A 22,743-nucleotide genomic window follows, 5' to 3' on the forward strand; every position below is an offset into this window, starting at 1 on the left:
TCTATATATACATTTTATTATAACTTAAATGTGTAATGAATTATAATTAAACTATACATATATGTGTATATTTTATTTTCTATATATATGTGTGTGTGTGTATATATACATAGAATGTCAGAACATAGTTAATGCTAGGGAGTGGAAGCCTGGTTTTTTTCCTAGTCTGGGGTGTGTGTGTGTGTGCATGTGTATGTGTGCATACACATACGCGCAATGCACACAGCAAGTGCAGTAGAGATGAAGCTCCCTCCAGCAGGGCCCGGATCACCCAAAGCACCCGTGGACTCTTCTTCCAGAACAGCCTTTGGCATCAGTTAAGAGTCACACCAGGACCTTGAGCAAGAGTTATCATTCACCAGCTTTAATCCGCTGCCTTTCTCCCTGTGAACGATACTGTTCCCAAAGACTAATTCAGCCCCCAGGAGGTCATGAGAAAACGCTGCTGACATTGAAAATGGTTTAAAAGGGGTGTTCTGAGAAATCATTGAGTGCTGTCAGTCACACAACTAGAAAATGCAGGCCGAGAGTCACTGCGGCCTCTCCGACCTCCGAGGGCCTTGTGGTGCCACGAGCGCCCTGGCACAGCCTGACTGTGTTGTCCCCACACACGTGTCTGTCTCTCCCTCCAGACCCACGGTGCTCCCAAAACCAGGGACCCTGCCTCATTGTTTTGCACTGGACTGAGCATTTGCACTTTGCTGGATCTTGTATAGATGCTGAAACCTATTGCTGAACTGAAACAGTTCTCTCCAAAGGATCAAAATGCACATTATGTTTACAAAACCAAAGGGCCTAATTGATTTATGGATGTCATGTAGTCTAGGTAATGAAATTTCTCTCCAGATGCGACGAGAGTGTGGAATCGAATTAAATTTGTGTGACCTTGATTGAGCCCCCTCTAAAGTCTCAGCAATGCCATGTGTCCTGAGGTTAAAGACAGAGAGATCAGAAACTTGAATGTGAGAACCCCAGTTGGAGGCCTTTCTGGTTCCATTTCACCTATGACTATGTGCATTTCACCTGGAAACCAGCTCTTCCTCTTAGAGAGAAACAAAGTTATCATGCCGAGTTAGCACGGAGTCAGCCTGCAGAAGGTTCATCTCACCGGCCTTGCCCTCCTCCTCTCACAGATGGCTGGGCTGGACAAGGTACTTCTCAGAGAGAGTGATGCCTGCTCAGGGACCAGAATTTTCCATGCCGAATCATGGGGTGTGGACCCAAAACAGGTCCTGGCTGGACTCTGGAAGGGCTCTCTGTGTCACCAAGTTATGCTCAAGGGAGTCAGTCCCCCAAGGGGCTACCCTCAGGCACAGCAGGGGCAGTCTGTTTAAATGGAGCTGTCTTCTTGTTCAGGATGGTGAGCCCAACAAGTTGGGAAATGACTGCCATTAAAAGCAGCATGTTCCTCACAGTCCCCAAGAGGAGGGGGACATGGGGAAGTACCAGGGTCTGTCAGGCAGCAGAGTGGGTGGGGAAGAAACTGCAGTAAGAACCTGTGTGTGGTTTCCACAGGAAGAACCAGACATGGCAAGGGTGAGCAGGCTTAGGATCGGCTGGTCTGAATAATTTAGGTGGGCTCTGGGGTCACATTTGGTTTGCTCCAGGTTGCATTTGGAGTGGGGGATGTCCCTAGGTGTCTGGCACCTAGCCCTGGAGTGGTCATGTCAGGAAGATAGAGGCCCAGAGTGTGAGAGGCCCACAGAGGAGGTGGTGCAGTAGGAGCTCTGGACTGATGGCTTTGCATTTGAAAGGCAAACTTGCACATAGTCCGTTAAGAGCTCTGGAACCGCTCTCCCTGAGAACGGCAGTCCCTCCAGGGTCAGCAAAGCCCAAAGATGTCACAGCATCAGAAGCACAGGTAGTAAAAAGGCATGATGAATCCAGATAGTTAAACCATGTATGTGGGGTACAGAGCCCTGGGTTGAAGACCAAACTCCATGTCACATTGGCACCTGGCTGGGCTTTATTTTTCTTACCTACAATGCAACATATTAGACTTACAGAACTGCCCAGTGTATCAGGTGCCAATGGGCTTCCGTCTTGCATGCCTCAATGTCTCTCCTGGTGCTCAGCCTCCTTTACTAACCCCTGGATGGCCCCTCCACATGTCAAGCATCAAGAATGCTCCACATTTGTTTCGTTTTGGTAAGATGAGTCACTTAGTGGGAATTGAAGTCAGTGTGTTGTTTTTCTCTGCTATTTGCAAGTTCATCTTGACATGTAATTGAACGTTAAAGTGCTTTCAGACACCGGGCTACTCAGCTGGTAGAGCAGGAGAGTCTTCGAATGCCTTTTCTATGTCCTTACGAGAATAGTGAAGAAACAAAAAATGACTTACCAGTATTAACATTGCTCGAAACTGGTTTTTTTTAACCCCCAGAATCGTATCTTAGAAATGACGTATCTCTAGTTTTGCAGTTCCTTCTGTTTCATCTGATTTTCTTTTGTTAAACACTAAATACGATAACTTCTTTTTTATTTTTGAGACAGAGTTTTGCTCTTATCCATGCTAGAGTGCAGTGGCACCATCTTGGCTCACCGCAAACTCCACCTTCCGGGTTTAAGTGATTCTCTTGCCTCAGCCTCCTGAGTAGCTGGGATTACAGGCACACCCCCACCACCAACGCCCAGCTAATTTTTTGTATTTTTAATAGAGACAGGGTTTCACCATGGTAGCCAGGCTGCTCTCGAACTCTTGACCTCAGATGATCCACCTGCCTCGGCCTCCCAAAGTTCTGGGATTACAGGTGTGGGCCATGATGCACCACCAATAACTTTTATTATTAAAATTAATATATTAAATGTGCCCTTATTAAAATTATTTTCTATTAATATGTGCATATGAGAGCATCTAGAATGATGTTCAAACAGTAATACTGCATCTCTGTTAAGATTTTGGGTGACATAAACCTTTATTCTTAAATTCTCATGTAATTACATGAAGTTGTTCTGAGTATGAAACATCTTTGTAGAAACAATAAAACCCTGTCTTGTCCTGGCAGTGGTCTAGGTTGAGAATAGGGTGACGTTCTTTGCGGCTGACTCTGCAGCAGGCCTGATGATGAGAGCCTCTCCTATATGATACTTAATTACCACCACCTTATGAGTTAGATATGTTCATGATTCCCACTTTACAGTTGACTTATGCGAGGCTCCAAGAGATGGGTAATTTTCCCAGGACACCAGATAGGCAGGAGCAGACCCAATGAGACTCCAGGCCAGGTTAGCTCTTTTTGTCCTGCCATGCCCTGGGCAAATAGGACCCCTGGGGCACCAGTCCCTGAACATCAGTTAAGGAGCCAAGCACCCCAGGCCATGCCAGAGGCCCCTCCAACAAACACGAGTGCCTTATGGTGGCAAGGAGGAGGCCTGGGGGCTGCAAGGACAGTGTTCTAAGTGGCTTGTCTACGTGGGGCTAAGCTACGAGTCAGCCCGTCCTAATTCTCAGAAGCCACTTTAAAGCCAGCACCTGCTCTGCTCCAGGCTCTGATTACCCCTGCTCAGCATTGCTCAATGACGCTAACCTGATTCCAGTCGCTCTGCAGAGGCATAATCACATTTGTGCAGGGGGAAGGAGGGGCAGGGGATGGTGCGGGCCTCCATCTCAAAGAGCCTGAAGTCTTCCTGCAGTGGCAGAGCCTAGCGTGACCTCCTCTTCTGCATCCTTGTCCCTTCAACCGGCCCGCGTGCCTGGCAGGCATCACCCTCTGTGGCCTGCCCTTATCAAGCTGGCTCATTAGGGAAGCAAATTGTCCTGAGAAACAAGGGGAAACTTTACTATAAGCCCCAAGCTTGTTCATAGAAGGGCAACGATTCAGCTTTTCTGGTTCAAACCCTGCCAAATGTGCCCCTTGCCCTCAGCAGCGGGTCTTCAATTTTAAGGGATCTGCAGCCCCTTTGAGAATATAATGAAGACCATATGGCTACATCCCAGAAGGACGCATGTAGCCATTATGCACAAGCCCTGTTATAACCACAAGGGCACAGCTGAGCAGTGAGACAAGGCTCGAGCTCCAACCCCTCTCCTGCCTGGGCCCGGACTCTCCAGCTTCACAACCCTTTGGCTGTCAGTTAAAGACAACAAACAAGGCTCATTTCCTGGAATGTCCTGTGCCCTTCCATATCTCTATATGCTGCAGTAGCCTGCCCTTCAACAAGAAAGGTACCATGACCAGATCACCTGCCTGGATATCCCCTGACACAGCTCCTCTGTTCTCTCTCAGCAACAGGCTTTCCAAATCCCCTCTAGGAAGTTTATTTGCACCCTCTTCCCATGCATATATGCACCGTTCTCATCAAGTGGTGCGGAGATGGGAACACACCTGTCTTCCCCACCAAGAACCATACCACAAGGAAAGGGACCACAGCTCGTCACACAACTCTCAGGCTGGTACAGTGCTGGTGCAGGAGGCAGCCTACATGAAAAAAGTGATTCTCCACTCTGGTCTGATCCCTAGGATTGGCCCACATCTGTGGTTTCTGTCAACAGAATGTTGGGGAATTTTGATCTTTAGGGCAAAATTCCAACAGGGGCATATTAATTTGGTACTTCCACCTTCCTCAAGGAAAACAGAATTTGATTTTGCTCCTCTCAGTGAAATGTGTAGTCTTCTCTTCCATGCTTCTGCCTCCTCCACCAGCTCCTTCACTTGATAAATCTCTCTCAGCACGTCTCCCTCGGCCCAACTCACTCCAGCAACTGCACCATTTACTCTTCTTTCCTTCCCAGGCAAAATTCTTTATTAAGGAATACATTTCCACATTTTTCATTCCCTCATTAGCCCAGTGTGTTCTGAATTTCACTCACGGACACCCTAGTAAGTAAATAAACTCCTAAGAAAATCATAAGTTACTTCCTCTTAGCAAATGAACAAACGAGTCATCTCTCAGTGCCTGTATTAATTGGCACCTCCAGCAAGTTCACCATTACGTTTCTTTCAGAAGAAGTCACTATTTTAACAATATTTTAATGTTTAATAAGTTTTTATAAAAAAACTTTTGGTATAAATTGGTACAATATTTTTGAAGGAGAATGTGGTAAAGTGTATCAAGTCTTGGGGAGAAAACCATCTCTTTCATTAAGTAATTTCAGTGCTAGAAATTGTTCCCAAGCAATTCTATTAAGTAAATTTACTTATTTACTTGTCTTAATTATATAAGATACTTACGTATCTTACTTATTTACTTTATTTACATAAGTTATTATAGATAGGTAAATATGTAAATAAATAAAATCTTTAAGTGCACCAATTACTACAAGAAAGAATGTAAGTAGGCCCAGTGCTGTGGATCACACCTGTAATCCCAGCACTTTGGGAGGCTGAGGTGGGCGGATCACTTGAGGTCAGGAGTTCAAGACCAGCCTGACCAACATGATGAAATCCCATCTCTACTAAAAATACAAAAATTAGCCCGTTGTGGTGGTGCATGTCTGGAATCCCAGCTACTCGGGAGGCTGAGGCGGGAGAATCACTTGAACCTAAGTGGCAGAGGTTGCAGTGAGCCGAGATCACCCCACTGCACTCCAGCCCGGGTGACAGAGTGAGACTCCATCTCAAAAAACAAACAAAAAAAAAACAGAAAGAATGTAAACAAGATAAAAAACTCAAAACATATGAAAAATGCTCATCATCACTGGTCATTAGAGAGATGCAAGTCAAAACTACATTGAGATACCATCTCATGCCAGTTAGAATGGCAATCATTTAAAAATCTGGAGAAAACAGATGCTGGAGAGGATGTGGAGAAACAGGAACACTTTACTGTTGGTGGGAGTGTAAATTAGTTCAACCATTGTGGAAGACAGTGTGGTGATTCCTCAAGGACCTAGAAATAGAAATTCCATTTGACCCAGCAATCCCATTACTGGGTATATATCCAAAGGATTAGAAATCATTCTATTATAAGGACACATGCACACGTATGTTCATTGCAGCACTGTTTACAGTAGCAAAGACCTGGAACCAACCCAAATGCCCATCTATGATAGACTGAATAGGGAAAATGTGGCACATATGCACCATGGAATACTATGCAGCCATAAAAAATGATGAATTCATGTCTTTTGTAGGGACATGGATGAACCTGGAAACCATCATTCTCAGCAAACTGACGCAAGAACAGAAAATCAGACACCTCATGTTCTTACTCATAGTTGGGTGTTGAACAATGAGAACACATGGACACAGGGAGGGGAGCATCACACACTGGGGTCTGTCAGGGGGAACTAAGGGAGGGACAGCGGGGAGTGGGGAGTTGGGGAGAGATAACATGGGGAGAAATGCCAGATAGAGGTGATGGGGATGGAGGCAGCAAACCACATTGCCATGTATGTACCTATGCAACAGTCCTGCATGTTCTTTACATGTACCCCAGAACCTAAAATAGAATAAAATATGTATTTAAAAAAAGGAACTCAAAGGTTTAACACTAGCTTATTGCTAGGATATATATATATAAACACACAAATATATAATAAATGTAAATTATTTAATAGGAATTCATAAATATAAATTTTATGAATACATATACATATATATGTATATACATATATGAATTCCTATTAAATAAATTATATTTATATTTATGTATGTTATATGTGTGTGTACATATATATATATATGAGAGACAGAGCTGGGGAAGGTAGAGGTATAAGAGAGAACTATGCAACTTTTTAAACAAAAATATAGTTTTATATAATATATAATGACCTGAGAAAAATGCTTGTAATATTTGATGTAAAGAAAGAAAATCTGACCGGACATGGTAGCTCCTGCCTATAATCCCAACACTTTGGGAGGCCAAGGCAGGTGGATTACTTGAGGTCAGGAGTTTGAGACCACCCTGGCCAATATGGCAAAACCTCATCTTCACTAAAAAGATGAAAACTAGCCAGGTTTGGTGGCAAAATCCTGTAATCCCTGCTACTCGAGAGGCTGAGGTGGGAAAATCCCTTCAGCCTGGGAAGCAGGGGTTGCAGTGAGCCAAGATTGTGCCGCTGAACTCCAGCCTGAGCAACAGTGAGACTTTATTCAAACAACAACTGCAACAAAAAATCACAAATCAGCGCATACAATTAGTATATAAATAAAGATATGTAAATGTGTGCGGAGGACAAAAGGCTAAAAGAAAATTAAAATGTTAAACATGCCTTTCCTCTAACTTTTATTTGCCTTTTTATACTCCCCTATGATTATAAAATCTTACAAGGCGATTAATATTTATAATAAAAAATTGATGCAATAGTTTAAAAAAAGGAAACTTCTTTTTAAAGATACACCACTGTTGTAATTTACATTTCCAATATGACGACTAGCTTCTAGCAAACTGATGGTTCCAGACAAGCAAGCAAAAACTTCAAAGCACATCCATATGAAGGCATGGAAGAGCTTTAGAGACACCCCAGAGTCGAAGAGCCAAGCAGACCTAAGAAACGAGATAGACAGCAACACAGTAACAGTGGGGGACGTCAATACTCCCCTGACAGCACTAGGCAGGTCATCAAGACAGAAAGTCAACAAAGAAACAATAGATTTATACTATACCCTGGAACAAATGGACTTAACAGATGTATACAGAACATCTTATCCAACAACCATAGAATACACATTCCATTCAACAGCACATGGAACTGTATCCAAGATAGACCATATGATAGACCATAAAACAAACCTCAATAAATTTAAGAAAATTGAAATTACATCAGGCAATCTCTCAGACCACAGTGGAATAAAACTGGAAATCATCTCAAGAACATTCAAAACCATGCAAATAAATGGAAATCAAATAAACTGCTCCCTGAATGAGCATTGGGTCAAAAAAGTAATCAACATAGAAATTTAAAAATTCTTCAAACTGGACAACAATAGATTGCTCAAAATGATACAACCTACCAAAACCTCTGGGGTACAGCAAAGGGGATGCTAAGAGGAAAATTCATAGCCCTAAATGCCTACATCAAAAAGGCTGAAAGAGCACAACTGGCATTCTAAGGTCACACCTCGAGGAACTAGAGAAACAAGAACAAACCAAACCCAAATCCAGCAGAAGATGGGAAATAACCAAGATTGGCATTCTAAGGTCACACCTCGAGGAACTAGAAAAACAAGAACAAACCAAACCCAAATCCAGCAGAAGACAGGAAATAACCAAGATTGGCATTCTAAGGTCACACCTCGAGGAACTAGAGAAACAAGAACAAACCAAACCCAAATCCAGCAGAAGACGGGAAATAACCAAGATCAGAGCACAGCTAAATGAAACTAAAACAAAAAAATACAAAAGATAAATGAAACAAAAAGCTTATTGTTTGAAAAGATAAATAAAATGGACAGACCATTAGCAAGATTAACCAAGAAAAGAAGAGAGAAAATCCAAATAACCTCACTAAGAAATGAAACAGGAGATATTACAATTGACACCACTGAAATAAAAAAGATAATTCAAGGCTACTATGAACATCTTTTTTTTTTTTTAGAAAGAAAAAAGAAGGAGTGAAAAAGAGAAAGAAAGAGGAAGAAAAAGAGGGAGAGAGAACGGGAATATTGCTTTATTCTAAAAATGGGTATTAATAATGGCCGATCAATATTTTGTGTATTTAAAGTGGAGAATGTATATTTTGTGTATTTAAAGTGGAGAGCTCTATAAATATTTATGAAGTTTACTCATTCCAGAGCTGAGTTCAAGTCCTGGATAACCTTATTAATTTTCTGTCTCATCGAGTCTAAATCTCTTTATGGGTTTTATGTATCTGGGTGTTAGGATTGTTAGCTCTTATTGTCACATTGATCCTTTTACCACTATATCTTCATTGCTTTAAAATCTATTTTATCAGATGTGAGAATTGCAACTGCTGCTTTTTATTTATTTTTATTTTATTTTATTTATTTATTTTTTTGAGACAAAGTTTTGCTCTTGTTACCTAGGCTGGAGTGCAATGGTGCAATCTCAGTTCACCGAAACCTCCGCCTCCTGGGTTCAGGCAATTCTCCTGCCTTAGCATCCTGAGTAGCTGGGATTACAGGCACGTGCCACCATGCCCAGCTAATTTTTTGTATTTTTAGTAGAGACGGGATTTCACCATTTTGACCAGGACGGTCTCGATCTCTGGACCTCGTGATCCACCCACCTCGGCCTCCCAAAGTGCTGGGATTACAGGCTTGAGCCACTGCACCCGGCCCTGCTTTTTATTTATTTATTTATTTCTGCTCTCCATTTGGTTGGTAAGTCTTCATCCATCCCTTTGTTTTGAGTCTTTGTGTATCCTTGCATGTGAGATGGGTCTGGATGTAGCATACTGTTGGGTTTTGGCTGTATCTTTTGATTGGGGGATTTCGTCGACTTAAATTTAGAGTTACTGCCATTTGATGTTAACTGGCTATTTTATCCATTCGTTGATGTAAATTCTTCTTTATGTTGATGCTCTTTACTTTTTGGTGTATTTTTAGAAAGGCTAAAATATACCTTTCTATGTGTAATCCTTTTTTCAGAAGCTCTTGTAAAGCAGGGCTAGTGATAATAAAATCTCTGATTACTTGCTTGTTCATAAAAGATTTTATTTTTCCTTCTATTGTGAAGCTTAGTTTGGAAGGATATGAAATTCTGGGCTGAAAGTTCTTTTCTTTAAGGGTGTTGAATATCAGCCCCCACTCTCTTCTGACTTGTAGGGTTTCTGCTGAGAGATCTGCTGTAAGTCTAATAGGCTTCCCTTTGTGGGTAACCTGACCTTTCTCTCAGGCTGCCCTTAGTATTTTCTCCTTCGTTTCAACTCTGGTGAATCTAACGATGATGTGCCTTTGGGTTGCTCTTCTTGAGGAATATCTTTGTGGTGTTCTCTGTATTACCTGGGGTTGAATATTGTCCTGCTTTGCTAGATTGGGAAAGTTTTCCTGAATAATATCCTGAAGAGTATTTTACAACTTGGATTCATTCTCTCCGTCACATTCAGGTACACCTATCAAATGTAAATTAGGTCTTTTCACATAGTCCCATATTTCTTGAAGACTTTGCTCATTCTTTTTTATCCTTTTTTCTCTATTCTTGTCTTCTCGTTTTATTTCATTAAGTTGGTCTTCGACCTCTGATATCCTTTCTTCTGCTTGATCAATTCGGCTATGCAAACGTGCATATTTTGCTAAGTTCTTGTGTTGTGTTTTTCAACTCTGTCAGTTAATTTATATTCCTCTCTATATTGTCTATTCTTGTTAGCATTTCGTTAAACCTTTTTTCAAAGTTCTTAGTTTCTTTACATTGGGTTAGAACAAGTTCTTTTAACTCCCAGAAGTTTCTTATCATCCACCTTCTGAAGCCTACTTCTGTTAATGGAACACAGTCCTTTTCCATCAGGGCTTGTTCCATTGCTGACGAGGAACTTTAATTCCTGTATAGGGAGACGGGTTCTGATTTTGGGTATTCTCAGCCTTTTTAGGCTGGTTTTTTCCCTTTGTTATAAATGTATCCATCTGTTGTCTTTACAATTACCGCCTTTCTAATCAGGTTTCTGAGTGGACGTCCAGTTTATTGATTCCCAGCGCTGGAATCTGAGCAACCCACTGTGCCGGCCAAAACAGCAGCGATAAGACTGATGGTGCTCTTCTGCCCGGGAATCTCTGGTCTGCCTTCCTTCTTGAGTCTGTAATAAGTGGCTCTGCCTTCCTGGAACTCCCAACATCGGTCAGAAGGGGAACCAGTCCCGTTTAGTCTGCACCAAGAGCTGCTGCACCTAGGCGTCAGCAAAACGGCTGCGCCGTTCACAAGAGTCGTGGTTTGTTCTAGTTTATGAGCACCTTAATGCACATAAACTAGAAAAACTAGAAGAGATGGATAAATTCCTAGAAAAATAAAATCCTCCTAGCTTAAATCTGGAAGTAGATACCCTGAACAGACCAATAACAAGCAGTGAGATTGAAATGTAATTTTAAAATTACCAGCAAAAAAAGTCAAGTTCCAGACTAATTCACAGGAGAATTCTACCAGACATTCAAAGAAGAATTGGTACCAATCCTTTTAACACTATTTCAGAAGATAAAGAAAGAACCCTCCCTAATTCATTCTATGAAGCCAGCATCATTCCAATACTAAAACCAGGAAAGGATATAGCCAAAAAATAAAACTACAGATGCATGTCCTTTATGAACATAGATACCAAAATCCTTAACAAAATAATAACTAACCGAATCCAACAACATATCAAAAAGATAATCCACCATGATCAAGTGGGCTTCACATCAGGGATGCAGGGATGGTTTAACAAACACAAGTCAATAAATGTGATACACCACATAAAGAAAATTAAAAACAAAAATAACATGGTCACTCAATAGATGCAGAAAAAGCACTTGACAAAATCTGGCATTCCTTTATTATTAAAACTTTCAGCAAAATCAACATACAAGGGACATACCTTAATATAATAAAAGGCATCTATGGCAAACCCACAGCCAACATAATACTGAATGGGGAAAAGTTGAAAGCATTCCTTCTGAGAACTGGAACAAGACAAGGATGCCCACTCTCACCACTCCTCTTCAACATAGTACCAGAAGTCCTAGCCAGAGCAATCAGACAAGAGAAAGAAATAAAGGGCATCGAAATCAGGAAAGAGGAAATCAAATTGTCAATGTTTGCTGACAGTATGATTGTTTGCCTTCAAAATCCTAAAGACTCCTCCAGAAAGCTCCTAGAACTGATAAAAGAATTCCACAAAGTTTCCAGATACAGGGTTAATGTCCACAAATCAGTAGCTCTTCTATACACCAACAGCAACCAAGCAGACAATCAAATCATAAACCCTTTCATAATAGCTTCAAAAAAAAAAACCACACACACATTTAGGAATATACCTAATCAAGAGTTGAAAGACCTCTACAAGGAAAACTACAGAACACTGCTGAAAGAAATCATAGATGACACAAACAAATGGAAACACATCCCATGCTCATGGATGGGTAGAATCAATATTGTGAAAATGACCATACTACCAAAAGCAGTCTACAAATTCAATGCAGTCCGCATCAAAATACCACCATCATTCTTCACGGAATTAGAAAAAAACAATTCTAAAATTCATATGGAACCAAAAAAGAGCCAGCATAGCCAAGACAAAACTAAGCAAAAAGAACAAATCTGGAGGCATCACACTACCTGATTTCAAACTACACTATAAGGCCATCGTCAGCAAAGCAGCAGGTACTGGTATTAAAATAGGCACATAGACTGATAGAACAGAATAGAGAAGCCAGAAATAAATCCGAATACTTACAGCCAACTGATATTCCACAAAGCAAATAAAAACATAACGTGAGGAAAGGGCATCCTTTTTAACAAATGGTGCTGGGATGATTGGCAATCCACACATAGGAGAATTAAATTGGATCTTCATCTCTCATCTTATACAAAAATCACCTGCTATTGTGAATGACTCTTTGAACCCCCCCTTGGTGATTGTTTGGAAAGTGGTTCACGCCTGTAATCCAAGCACTTTGGAGGCCAAGGTGGGCAGATCACCTGAGATCGGGAGTTCAAGACCAGCCTGACCAAGATGGTGAAACCCTGTCTTAAAAAAAGGAAAAAAAAAAAAAAAGGAAATACCCTAGCCTGCAACCACATCCCTCTAACTTATTCATTCTGCTTCTGTAAAATTCCACGTCAGCTAGGTTCCTCCTCCCCTACCTAACTCAAGGTATAAAGGGGAATCAAGCCCCTTCCTCGAGGCTGAGAGAATTTTGAGCATTAGCCATCTCTTGGTCGCTGGCTAGTTAATAAAGCACTCTTAATTTGGAACTCAGAGCATGGCGCTTTCCTTCTAACTCACTCGGATATAACAATATGACCCAGCAACTATGCTCCTTGGTAGTTACCCAAATGAGTTGAAAACTCATGTACACACAAAAACCTGCACACGAATGCTCGCAGCACTTCATTAATGACTGTCAAAATTTGGAAGCAACCGAGATGTCTTGTCCCTCAATAGGTAAATGCATAAATGAACTGTGCCACATTCATATCAGAAAACAGCATTCAACAATGAAAAGAAATAAAGTAGTACAAAAAGACATGGAGGAAACCGAAATACATGTTAGTGAAATAAGCCAATCTGAAAAGGCTACATATTGTATGATTCCATCTGTATGACATTCTAAAAAAGAAAAAATGATGGAGACAGTCAAAAAGATTAGTGGTTGGCAGTGGTTCAAGTGGAGGGAGAGAGGAATAAATAGGTGGAACAAAGGAGATTTTTATGGCCCGGAAACTATTCAGTATAACACTGAAATGGTGGATACATGTCATCATATGCTTGTTAAAACATATAGAAAGTTCAACACAAATAGTGACCCCTAATGTAAATTATGGATGCTAGATATCCAGTATTGGTGAGTCAATTTTAACAAATGCATCACACTCCTGTAAGGTGCTAATAACTGGGGTAAAATGAAGGTTGGGATATAAGACGGTAAATGTCCTTCCTGCTTATTTTTCTGTAAGCCTAAAACAACTCTAACAAAATTAAGCTTATTGATTTAAAAAATCAATCCATCATCCAATTAGAAAATGGGCAAAAGACATGAAGACTTATGTCATTGAGGAGGATATATGGATCGTGAATAAGCACATGAAAAAACATTCAACATCATCAGTTATCAGGGAACTGCAAATTAGTTCTATAATGAGATATTAATGCATATCATTCAAAACAGATAAAATAAAAAACTCATGACGACAATACCAAATGATGGTGAGGATACAAAGAACCTTATTTTCTCAAGCATTGATAATGGAAATGTAAAATCATATAATCACTCTGGAAAATACCTTGTCAGTTTCTTTTTTAAAAATTTAAACATAACAACTACCGTAAGATCCTTAATTGCACTCTTAGGCATTTATCCCAGAGAAATGAAAACATATGTCCACTCAAACACCTGTACATTAATGTTCATAGATGTGTTATTTCTAATAGCCAAAATATGGAAATAATTACAATGCTCCTCAATAGGTGAATGGGTAAACCAACTGTAGTGCAGATGATATCGTACCCAATCTCTGTGGTACAGCAACACAAAGGAACAAACTATTGATACACACAATGACTTGGATGGATCTCAAGGCCATTACGCTGAGTGACAAAGCTCATCTTGAAAAGACACATACTGCATGATCCCTTTTATATAACATTCTCAGAATGACAAGAGTACTAAGACAGAAAACATATTAGTGATTGCCAAGGGTTGAGGATGGTGGGCGATCAGGGGGGTGAGGGACTCTCAAGGAGTAGCAGAGGCAGACCTTTGTGGTGCTAGAGGATTTCAGTATTCTCACTGGCATGGTGGCTACATGAATTGACACCTGTGATAAATGACACACACACAATGAACCATTGTCAGTCTCCTGCCTTTGATATGATACTATGGTTATAGAAGTTGTAACAATTAGGGGACATTAGGTGAAGGGTTAGTACACAGTTTTGTGTACTAACTTTGCAATTTTCTATGAATCTACAATTATTTCAAAATAAAAAGTTGGCTGGACATGGTGGCTCATGCCTGTAATCCCAGCACTTTGGGAGGCCAATAAGGGCAGATAACCTGCAGCCAGGAGTTCAGCCCAGCTTAGCCAACATGATCAGACCCTACCTCTACTAAAAATACAAAAGTTAACCAGGTGTGGTAGTACACATCTGTAACCCCAGCTATTCAGGAAGAGGTAGGAGAATCGCTTGAACCTGGGAGGCACATGTTGCAGTGAGCTGAGATTGCTCCACTGAACTCCAACCTGGGCAACAGAGCAAGACTGTGTCTCAAAAATAAATAGATAAATAAATAAATAAATAAATAAATGTAAATAAGTTAAAAACTTTTTAATGTTTAGAAGTATGAACACAACATTTATCAGCTAGGCATAGCTAAAGAGAGAACTGGTAAATTGTAAATAATTTGACTGAAGTATGGAGATTAAAAAAAAAAAAAAGGAATGGCAGTGCGCGGTGGCTCAAGCCTGTAATCCCCGCACTTTGGGAGGCCGAGGCGGGTGGATCACGAGGTCAAGAGATCGAGACCATCCTGGTCAACATGGTGAAATCCCGTCTCTACTAAAAATACAAAAAATTAGCTGGGCACGGTGGCGTGTGCCTGTAATCCCAGCTACTCAGGAGGCTGAGGCAGGAGAATTGCCTGAACCCAGGAGGTGGAGGTTGCGGTGAGCCGAGATCGTGCCATTGCACTCCAGCCTGGGTAACAAGAACGAAACTCTGTCTCAAAAAAAAAAAAGAATGTGAGACATGTAAAAGGGCCTGCAAGAGGTACACAGTCTGCAGAAAGATTTAACATACACATAATCAAAGTCCCAGAAGGGGAGAAGAAGGGAAATGAAGAGAAGCAAACTTTGGGAAGTTAATAGGTTAGAATTTTCTAAAATTGAGGAGAGACACCAAGTTACAGATTCAGGAAGTTCTGTGAAATCCAGGAAGAATAAGTACAAAAAATATTATCCTTTTATCACAGTAAAACAAAGACAAAAATCAAATGCTACAAGCAGTACCCCCCAGTGTGGGCACAAGAGGAAATGTCATATTTTTACATGTTCTTCATCATCAAAACATTAAAATTATAGCTGACATCACAACAGAAATCATTGAAGAAAGAATTCAATAGACTTATACAAAGTACCAAAAATAAAACTAGCTACCAAACATTCTAAAATTCTATACCTAGAAAAAATATCCTCCAAAAGTAAAGGCAAAAGAAAGACACTTTCAGAATAACAAAAGTGAGATAACTCATTGTATCAAATTTACACTAAAAATTTCCAAAGGGAATTCTACAGACTAAAGGAAAAGGTGCCAGATAGAAATATGAAAATGTCCAGAGATAAGAAAATGGAATAATATGAAACAATTAATCCAAGAAGAGACAAACAGAGAGAAAAGCAATCAAATAACAGTTGGGCCAAATAAAAAACAAATAGACAGTAGAACATTTAAATGTATTAATAACTACATTGAGTGTAAATGAACAAAATAAATATCAGTCGTCACACTGGATTTAAAAGCCAATTTTTAAAATAGCAACAATTAATGCTTCTTTCACAGGATACATCTTAAATATAAATGAACAGGAAGGTTAAAAGTAGGATGGAAAATGTCTATATCATGCAAACATTAGCCAATAGAAAACAGATGTAAAAAAAAGAAAGAGAGAAAACAAATGTGATTATTGCAGCGTCAAAGTAGACTACAGGACAAGATTTATTACTAGAGATAAAGTGGGCATTTTCTAGTGATAAATGATCTTTCACCAGGAAGTTATGACAATTCTAAATGCGTATGCACCAAATTAATATGCTTCAAAACAGGTACAAAGTTTAACAGGTATAAAAGTGGAAACAGCCATGTCTACAATCATAGTGTGAGATTTTAGCATACCTCTCTCAGCCACTAATGTGCATTTCTTTGGTTATTAGAGGACCAGAACTGGTTTTGTGTTCTTATTTGTTTTTTGTGATTATATTTGAAACTGACTCTTCATGTATTTTGCATATTTTTCCATTGGAATGCTGCCTTTTTGCTTACTGATATGTAAGCCTTCTTTTTAAGATTTACCTTACAACATAGGCTGTTCTTGCCAGCACTGGTCTTTTTATTTTATGAGTTTTGAAATTTTTGTAAAATACAATGTTCTCAACATTTCAAGTGATGTTTCCTGCATTGTTTTCATTCTTGAAACTTAAAAGAGTGTGTTTTGATTGATTTATTTTTCCTTAGAGTATTCTAATGAGACTTAATATTGTCACTATAGGTTCAAAGAAATTCACCTCATTTAAATAGAATCTATTCAAATTGTACTGAAATCGTATGTGGGAATTTAAAGGGAGATCTTTCTTTCTACCTGAATGATCTTTCTTCCAAATCTTTATTTATTTAACAAATATTTATTGAGCTTTTGTTCAGTGCTAGACACTGTTTCAGGAGCTAGGGATAAAACAGGGATTCAAATAGACCTTCCCTCCAGGCACATTCTATTGGGAAGAAGGAGGCAGTAAATATGTATGGCCTGTGGAGATGCATGCAATGGAGAAAGATAAGGCATAGCAGGAGGAGAGTCAGGCATTCAGGATAAGATGGCACATGCACCTCAATCCACTGGCAGACTCTTCTCATCCTTCAGTATGTCTTGGCTGTCACCTTGCTCTGCATGCTAGTTTTGAGCCGTGTCAGTCCTTCCACATTACACTGCTTTGCTTATGCTCCTGACTCTTCCATAGCCTACCCGGATTAGGGTAAAATTTTACATAAAATCATACCTGCCATGACTTCCTCAGTCACGTTAGCTATTCAATAGATGGGAAGTAACTTGAATTGACAAAAAAAATTGGAGGTAAAAAGCATTTCTCGAAGAGTAATTCTTAAATAAAAAGCAGTAGATGTTATTAATGTGTTGTTTATAAAAAAACTCTTCAACCTAGATTTCTGTAACACTTAAGAAACGTCCAGAGACTAAAGAGTGTTTATCTACATGTTTCTTAATTCTGGATTCAAATAAGAACCTTGAAGTTGCTGTGAAACATTTCTGATGCCAGGTTGTGTCCACAGAGATTCTGGCAAAGTCAATCAGGAGCAAAGCCTGGGCATCAGTAATTCTTCAAAGATCCCCAGGTGACCTCATACGCAGCCAGGCTGAACACCATGGGGTAGTGACACAATGTGACATTTAATCGTCACCACACATGTGCATCACTTTCAGGCACATTATACCAGCACAGCCACCTCAGTTATAACAATTCCCACCTCTAGTCGCAAAGTCAACAATTTTTTCCCCACTGGGAAATGCGCACCTGTGCACAGGAGAACCGGCATGCTACTTGGCTAGTTAGAAATTTCATCTATGATTAGTCACTGCCTGCTGGCAACACACCTCTCACAAGTGATGTATCTTAGTTTCTACTGAGAACAAGTGGTCTAGGCAGCAAGACCTGCTGTTTTTATTTATTTCTTTATTTATTTTGAGACGGAGTTTCGCTCTTGTTACCCAGGCTGGAGTGCAATGGCACGATCTCGGCTCGCTGCAACCTCCACCTCCTGGGTTCAAGCAATTCTCCTGCTTCAGCCTCCTGAGTAGCTGGGACTACAGGCACGCGCCACCATGCCCAGCTAATTTTTGTATTTTTAGTAGAGATGGGGTTTCACCATGTTGACCAAGATGGTCTTGCTCTCTTGACCTCGTGATCCACCCGCCTCAGCCTCCCAAAATGCTGGGATTACAGGCGTGAGCCACCGCGCCCGGCCTGTTTTTTTTTTAATTTAACTCACTCATCATTATTCCTCATCACATAGAGCATTTAACATGTCACAAAGGGTTGTCAAGGGGTGATCATGCCGTGTTCCTTTTAACAGGAAGCAGAAACAAGATGCCTTGGCTTAACAGAATCCACCAGGCAGGAGGTTCTGGTTCTTTTTATTTGAGAGTGTGGTGGAGTCTTTTTCCAGCCTTCTTCAAGAAGACAATGTGTCACATGGCCTGCCACCATCACCGCAACTTGAAAAGTAGCTCTGGCTTCCCCTGGGCCTCCCCCCAGGCCCCGGCAGGGCTGAGACTCCCCTGACCACCATATGCAACAACTGCTGCTGGACTTACAAAGAATGGAATCAGGCCAGCCGCCTTGTCTCTCTCCAGGGCTTCCTGCAGGGCAGACCCACGCATGGCAAAGTTGCCATCTGAGGGGATGGCTTTTAACTTCACTCCACCAATTAACCCAGCTCTTTCCACTGAGGAGTGTGCCTGGAAAGAAAACAGCAGAGTTGGATTTCTACAGGTGTGTGTGACACAGCTTTACCAGGCCCTGGATCCACAGAGAGCAGCCACCATTGCAAACCCAAGGTCCCTCTCACGTCGCAGTGGGCAGAACCGCTCTTGACTCCTCCCTCTCCCCTGCACCTTCATGAGACCCCTTTTTTCCTAGAGTTGTTTCTATTCCTGTGGAATCTTGATTTTAAGTTTAAATAACCAGGCACTAACAAGGGTAAAGTGCTGGGTCAATATTCATGAAGTTTGTCATTTGTTTGAATTCAAGAGCGAGTAGCGAGACTGGAAAGTAGATACCAGAGGTGGACTTAGAAATCCAGGCTCAAATCTGTGCCTGCCCCTGACTGTGGGGCCCTGGGGAGCCTAGTGGCCAAGGTAGGTAAACAATGCCTGGAGGAAAGAAACCAGCCAGGAGGCATCACCACTGTGGCAGATCCATCCTCTCCTAGAGATTCTCAGGAAAGGCAATTCTCATGAAAGCCACCACCTCGTGCCCTGCAGCCCCGCTGCCACTGTCTCCTGCTTGACCCTAACCAGGGGCCTGAAATCACAGAATAACAAAGCTGCAGGGCCCAGGTCTTTGATCCCCATGCCCAGTTTCTCTACAGCGCTGTTCAGAAGGCAGGCCAGATAATCACAACGTAAGTCCACGCTGGTAGAAAAGGGGACAGAGCCAGTCACAGTGATGTCTCCACACGTTAGTTTCCTTTTTAACCTAATCTATCCAGTTCCCACCCAAGAATCCACCCCTTCCCTTTAGTTCAGGTCTCTGTTTAGTGATACCTGAGGAACTGTTCTTAGATTTGGAAGGATGCTGATTGGTTTGGTTTGGTTTGAATTTGACAAAAAACCAAATCTTCAGGTCTTGAAGTCTTGGCTGATACTCCCTCACACTCACCTGATCGGATGAGTAAGCCACCAGGTTCTCCATGATGGCAGCCTGTGTCAGCTCTGGGGACTCTGCCTGTAGCCGATGGATCACTTTGGTCCGAGCAGCCAGCAGGGCCATCAGGGTGGCTTCGCTGGCACTTCCCTAAATCCAAGAGAAGGTCCAAATGAAATCCCCAACATAGCAAAGACATTGTTACCTACACTATTGGAAGAACATATTGTTTTGTGTCCATATCCTTCTTAAAATATGAATCTGAAATGGCAAAGTTCACTCTCCTCTGCCTGGGAGAAAACTATTTTTGACACCTGAGACCACCACCTCAGCTCTTTGTATGAGTTTGCCATTGCTGGGTCCATGCTGTGTAACAGCCGCAGCGAACATTTCTGACCACTTCCCTGCAGCAGGTATTGTGAGAGCGTCTCCTCATGGACTGTCCCCAGCCCGGCTAGGAGGACTGCTCCTGCCTCCATCAGAGTAGAACGGCCCAGGGCACCAGCATGCAAACCCACTCTGTGTTCATACTCACTCAGACAGAGAGATTTGCATTTGTCTATAAAATGGGGGTGGATTTTCCTTGAGACTAAGAGATGCCTTGAAGGATTTCTTTTGATCCCCAATGACAGGGGCTGGATTGTGTCTCCCCAAATTCATATGTTGAAGCCCTAACCCCCAGGACCTCAGATGTGACCATATTTGGAGATAGCCTCTTTAGAGAGGTAATTAAAAGAAAATGAGGTCACATTGGATTGGCTGGGCTCTAATCCAATCTGACATGTTCCTGATAACAAAATTTGCCTATAATCCCAGTGCTTTGGGAGGCAGAGGAGGGTACACCACTTGAGCCCAGGAGTTTGAGACCAGCCTGGGCAACATACTGAAACCCCATCTCTATAATAAAAATACAAAAATCAGCCAGGCATGGTGGCGTGCCATAGTCCCAGCTACTCAAGAGGCTGAAGTGAGAGGATGACTTGAGATTGGGAGGTGGAGATTGCATTGAGCTGTGATTGCAACACTGCACTCCAGCCTGGGTGACAGAGTGAGACCCTGTCTCAAAAATAAATAAATAAATAAAAAGAAGAGGAAATTAAGCCCCCAGACACAGGCGTGCACAGAGGGAAGACCATGTGAGGACACAGGGAGAAGGAGGCCATCTGCAAGCCCAGGAGAGAGGCCCCCAGAGAACCAACCCTGTGAGCACTTGGATTTGGAGCTTTCAGCTTTCGGGACTGTGAAAAAAGAAATTCTAGGACCTAGAAATAGAAATTCCATTTGACCCAGCAATCTCACTACTGGGTATATATCCAAAGGATTATAAATTGTTCTACTATAAGGACATATGCACAAGAATGTTCATTGCAGCACTGTTTACTATAGCAAAGACCTGGAACCAACCCAAATGCCCATCAATGATAGACTGATCAAGGAAAATGTGGCACATATACACCATGGAATACTACGCAGCCATAAAAAACAATGAGTTCGTGTCCTTTGTAGAAACATGGATGAACCTGGAAACCATCATTCTTAGCAAACTGACACAAGAACAGAAAATCAAACACCGCATGTTCTCATTCATAGGTGGGTGTTGAACAACGAGAACACATGGACATAGGGAGGGGAGCATCACACACTGGGGTCTGTTTGGGGGAATAGGGGAGGGACAGTGGGGGGTGGGGAGTTGGGGAGAGATAGCATGGGGAGAAATGCCAGATATAGGTGAAGGGGAGGAAGGCAGCAAATCACACTGCCATGTGTGTAACAATCTTGCATGTTATTCACATGTACCCCAAAACCTAAAATGCAATAAAAAAAGAAAAAAGAAATTCTCCTTCTATCCGCCCAGTCTGTGATATTTTGTTAGGGCAGCCCTGGCAAACTAATAGATTCAGTGCCTGTTACATTATCCCATTTAAATTGTAAAATAATCCCGTTTTTGTGTTTTATCATCTTCAGATGGGGAAACAGATGGCCAGACAGGTTCAATAACTTGCCTCAAATCAGCAGCTAGGTAGGGCATGGTTAGGAGTGAGCCGATGCCCGCCCTTTCTAGTGTGCCATGGGCCTAGAAAGGAAGGGGTGGCAAGCATCTTCCCTCTTAAGTAAGTCCCAGAAGAAACCCATCTACCGACCGGTATGAAAGGACATTCGAAAGGACAAATGAAAAAAAGGTAGATTCTTGTTGACTATGAAAAAGTTAATAACATGATATGTTTTATAGGGAAATATATAATAAAATAATTAAGTGGAAATGCTAACCTCTCTTCTTAACATGTGATGCTCTGTCCTTTGATCCTGATTCCTCATGTTGATTTTACTGTGACACTACTTATTCTTTCGCGCCAACTCACATCCTTTGGAGAGACAGTAATATTGGAAGATAAATACATTTATTCGTGTTTCTGTAGCACTTAGGGATGGGTTCAAATATACAGATATATGCTTCTCTTAATTCAGCCTCTAAAATGGGTACTTTATTTCCTTCAGGCTGCATTTTCATGAGCAATTGTTTTAGACGTTGTTTTACAGAAGGTTTACAAACTTGGCCAGAGGAGGGAGAGGTGGGGGAAAACAACCTTGGCTGGCAAAGCTAAACCAGCCATCCCAGGAAACCCAGGCTCCCAGAGAGCAGGCACTTTACACCTCTTCCATGCACCCCATCATGCCTCTCCCTTATTTCCTCCTGTCCTTCTATATACCCCCACAAAGATTTTATTTCTCATGTCCTACCCATTCCCATTGGAAATGTAACGTGAAAAGCCTAGTGGAAGGCATGGCTCCCTGTTCTCATGCTTGACACACAGGCGTGACTGCAGTTTCCCTGGCTAAACTCTACCTTCTGCTTTAAGCCTTGGGACACCAGTGTTCATTCTCTGAACATTCTGATGAAAGGCCCTGAATCACCATGACAACTCATTATGACTTTCCTAAGAAAAAAATTCACCTGCTTAAGTCAACAAAATGATTCTTTAAAAGCCCAAAGGAGCAAATCGTCAGTAGCACATCTAGAACCACACTGCCCCGATGCCACCAGGGTGGCCTGGTGGCCTTGAG

At 41.5% G+C, this 22,743-nt stretch overlaps 1 protein-coding gene across 4 annotated transcripts in view; it reads right to left on the reverse strand.

Annotated features, from left to right (window-relative positions):
* Positions 1–22,743, reverse strand: part of DDC (dopa decarboxylase) — a 103,391-nt gene that overhangs the window by 45,529 nt on the left and 35,119 nt on the right. For 3 of the 4 annotated variants that reach the window (XM_009002174.5, XM_009002175.5, XM_002751414.7), the window contains exons 5-6: positions 19,696–19,830; positions 18,630–18,773 (exon numbers count right to left, since the gene is read on the reverse strand). In XM_009002174.5, coding sequence (XP_009000422.1) covers positions 18,630–18,773; positions 19,696–19,830 — 279 coding nt within the window. Of the gene's footprint in view, positions 1–18,629; positions 18,774–19,695; positions 19,831–21,948; positions 22,044–22,419; positions 22,531–22,743 lie in introns of those variants that run through there. The other variant, XM_035253393.3, reaches the window with a different exon arrangement.

Source organism: Callithrix jacchus, chromosome 11, assembly GCF_049354715.1.
Source record: "Callithrix jacchus isolate 240 chromosome 11, calJac240_pri, whole genome shotgun sequence".
NCBI classification, from domain to species: domain Eukaryota; kingdom Metazoa; phylum Chordata; class Mammalia; order Primates; family Cebidae; genus Callithrix; species Callithrix jacchus.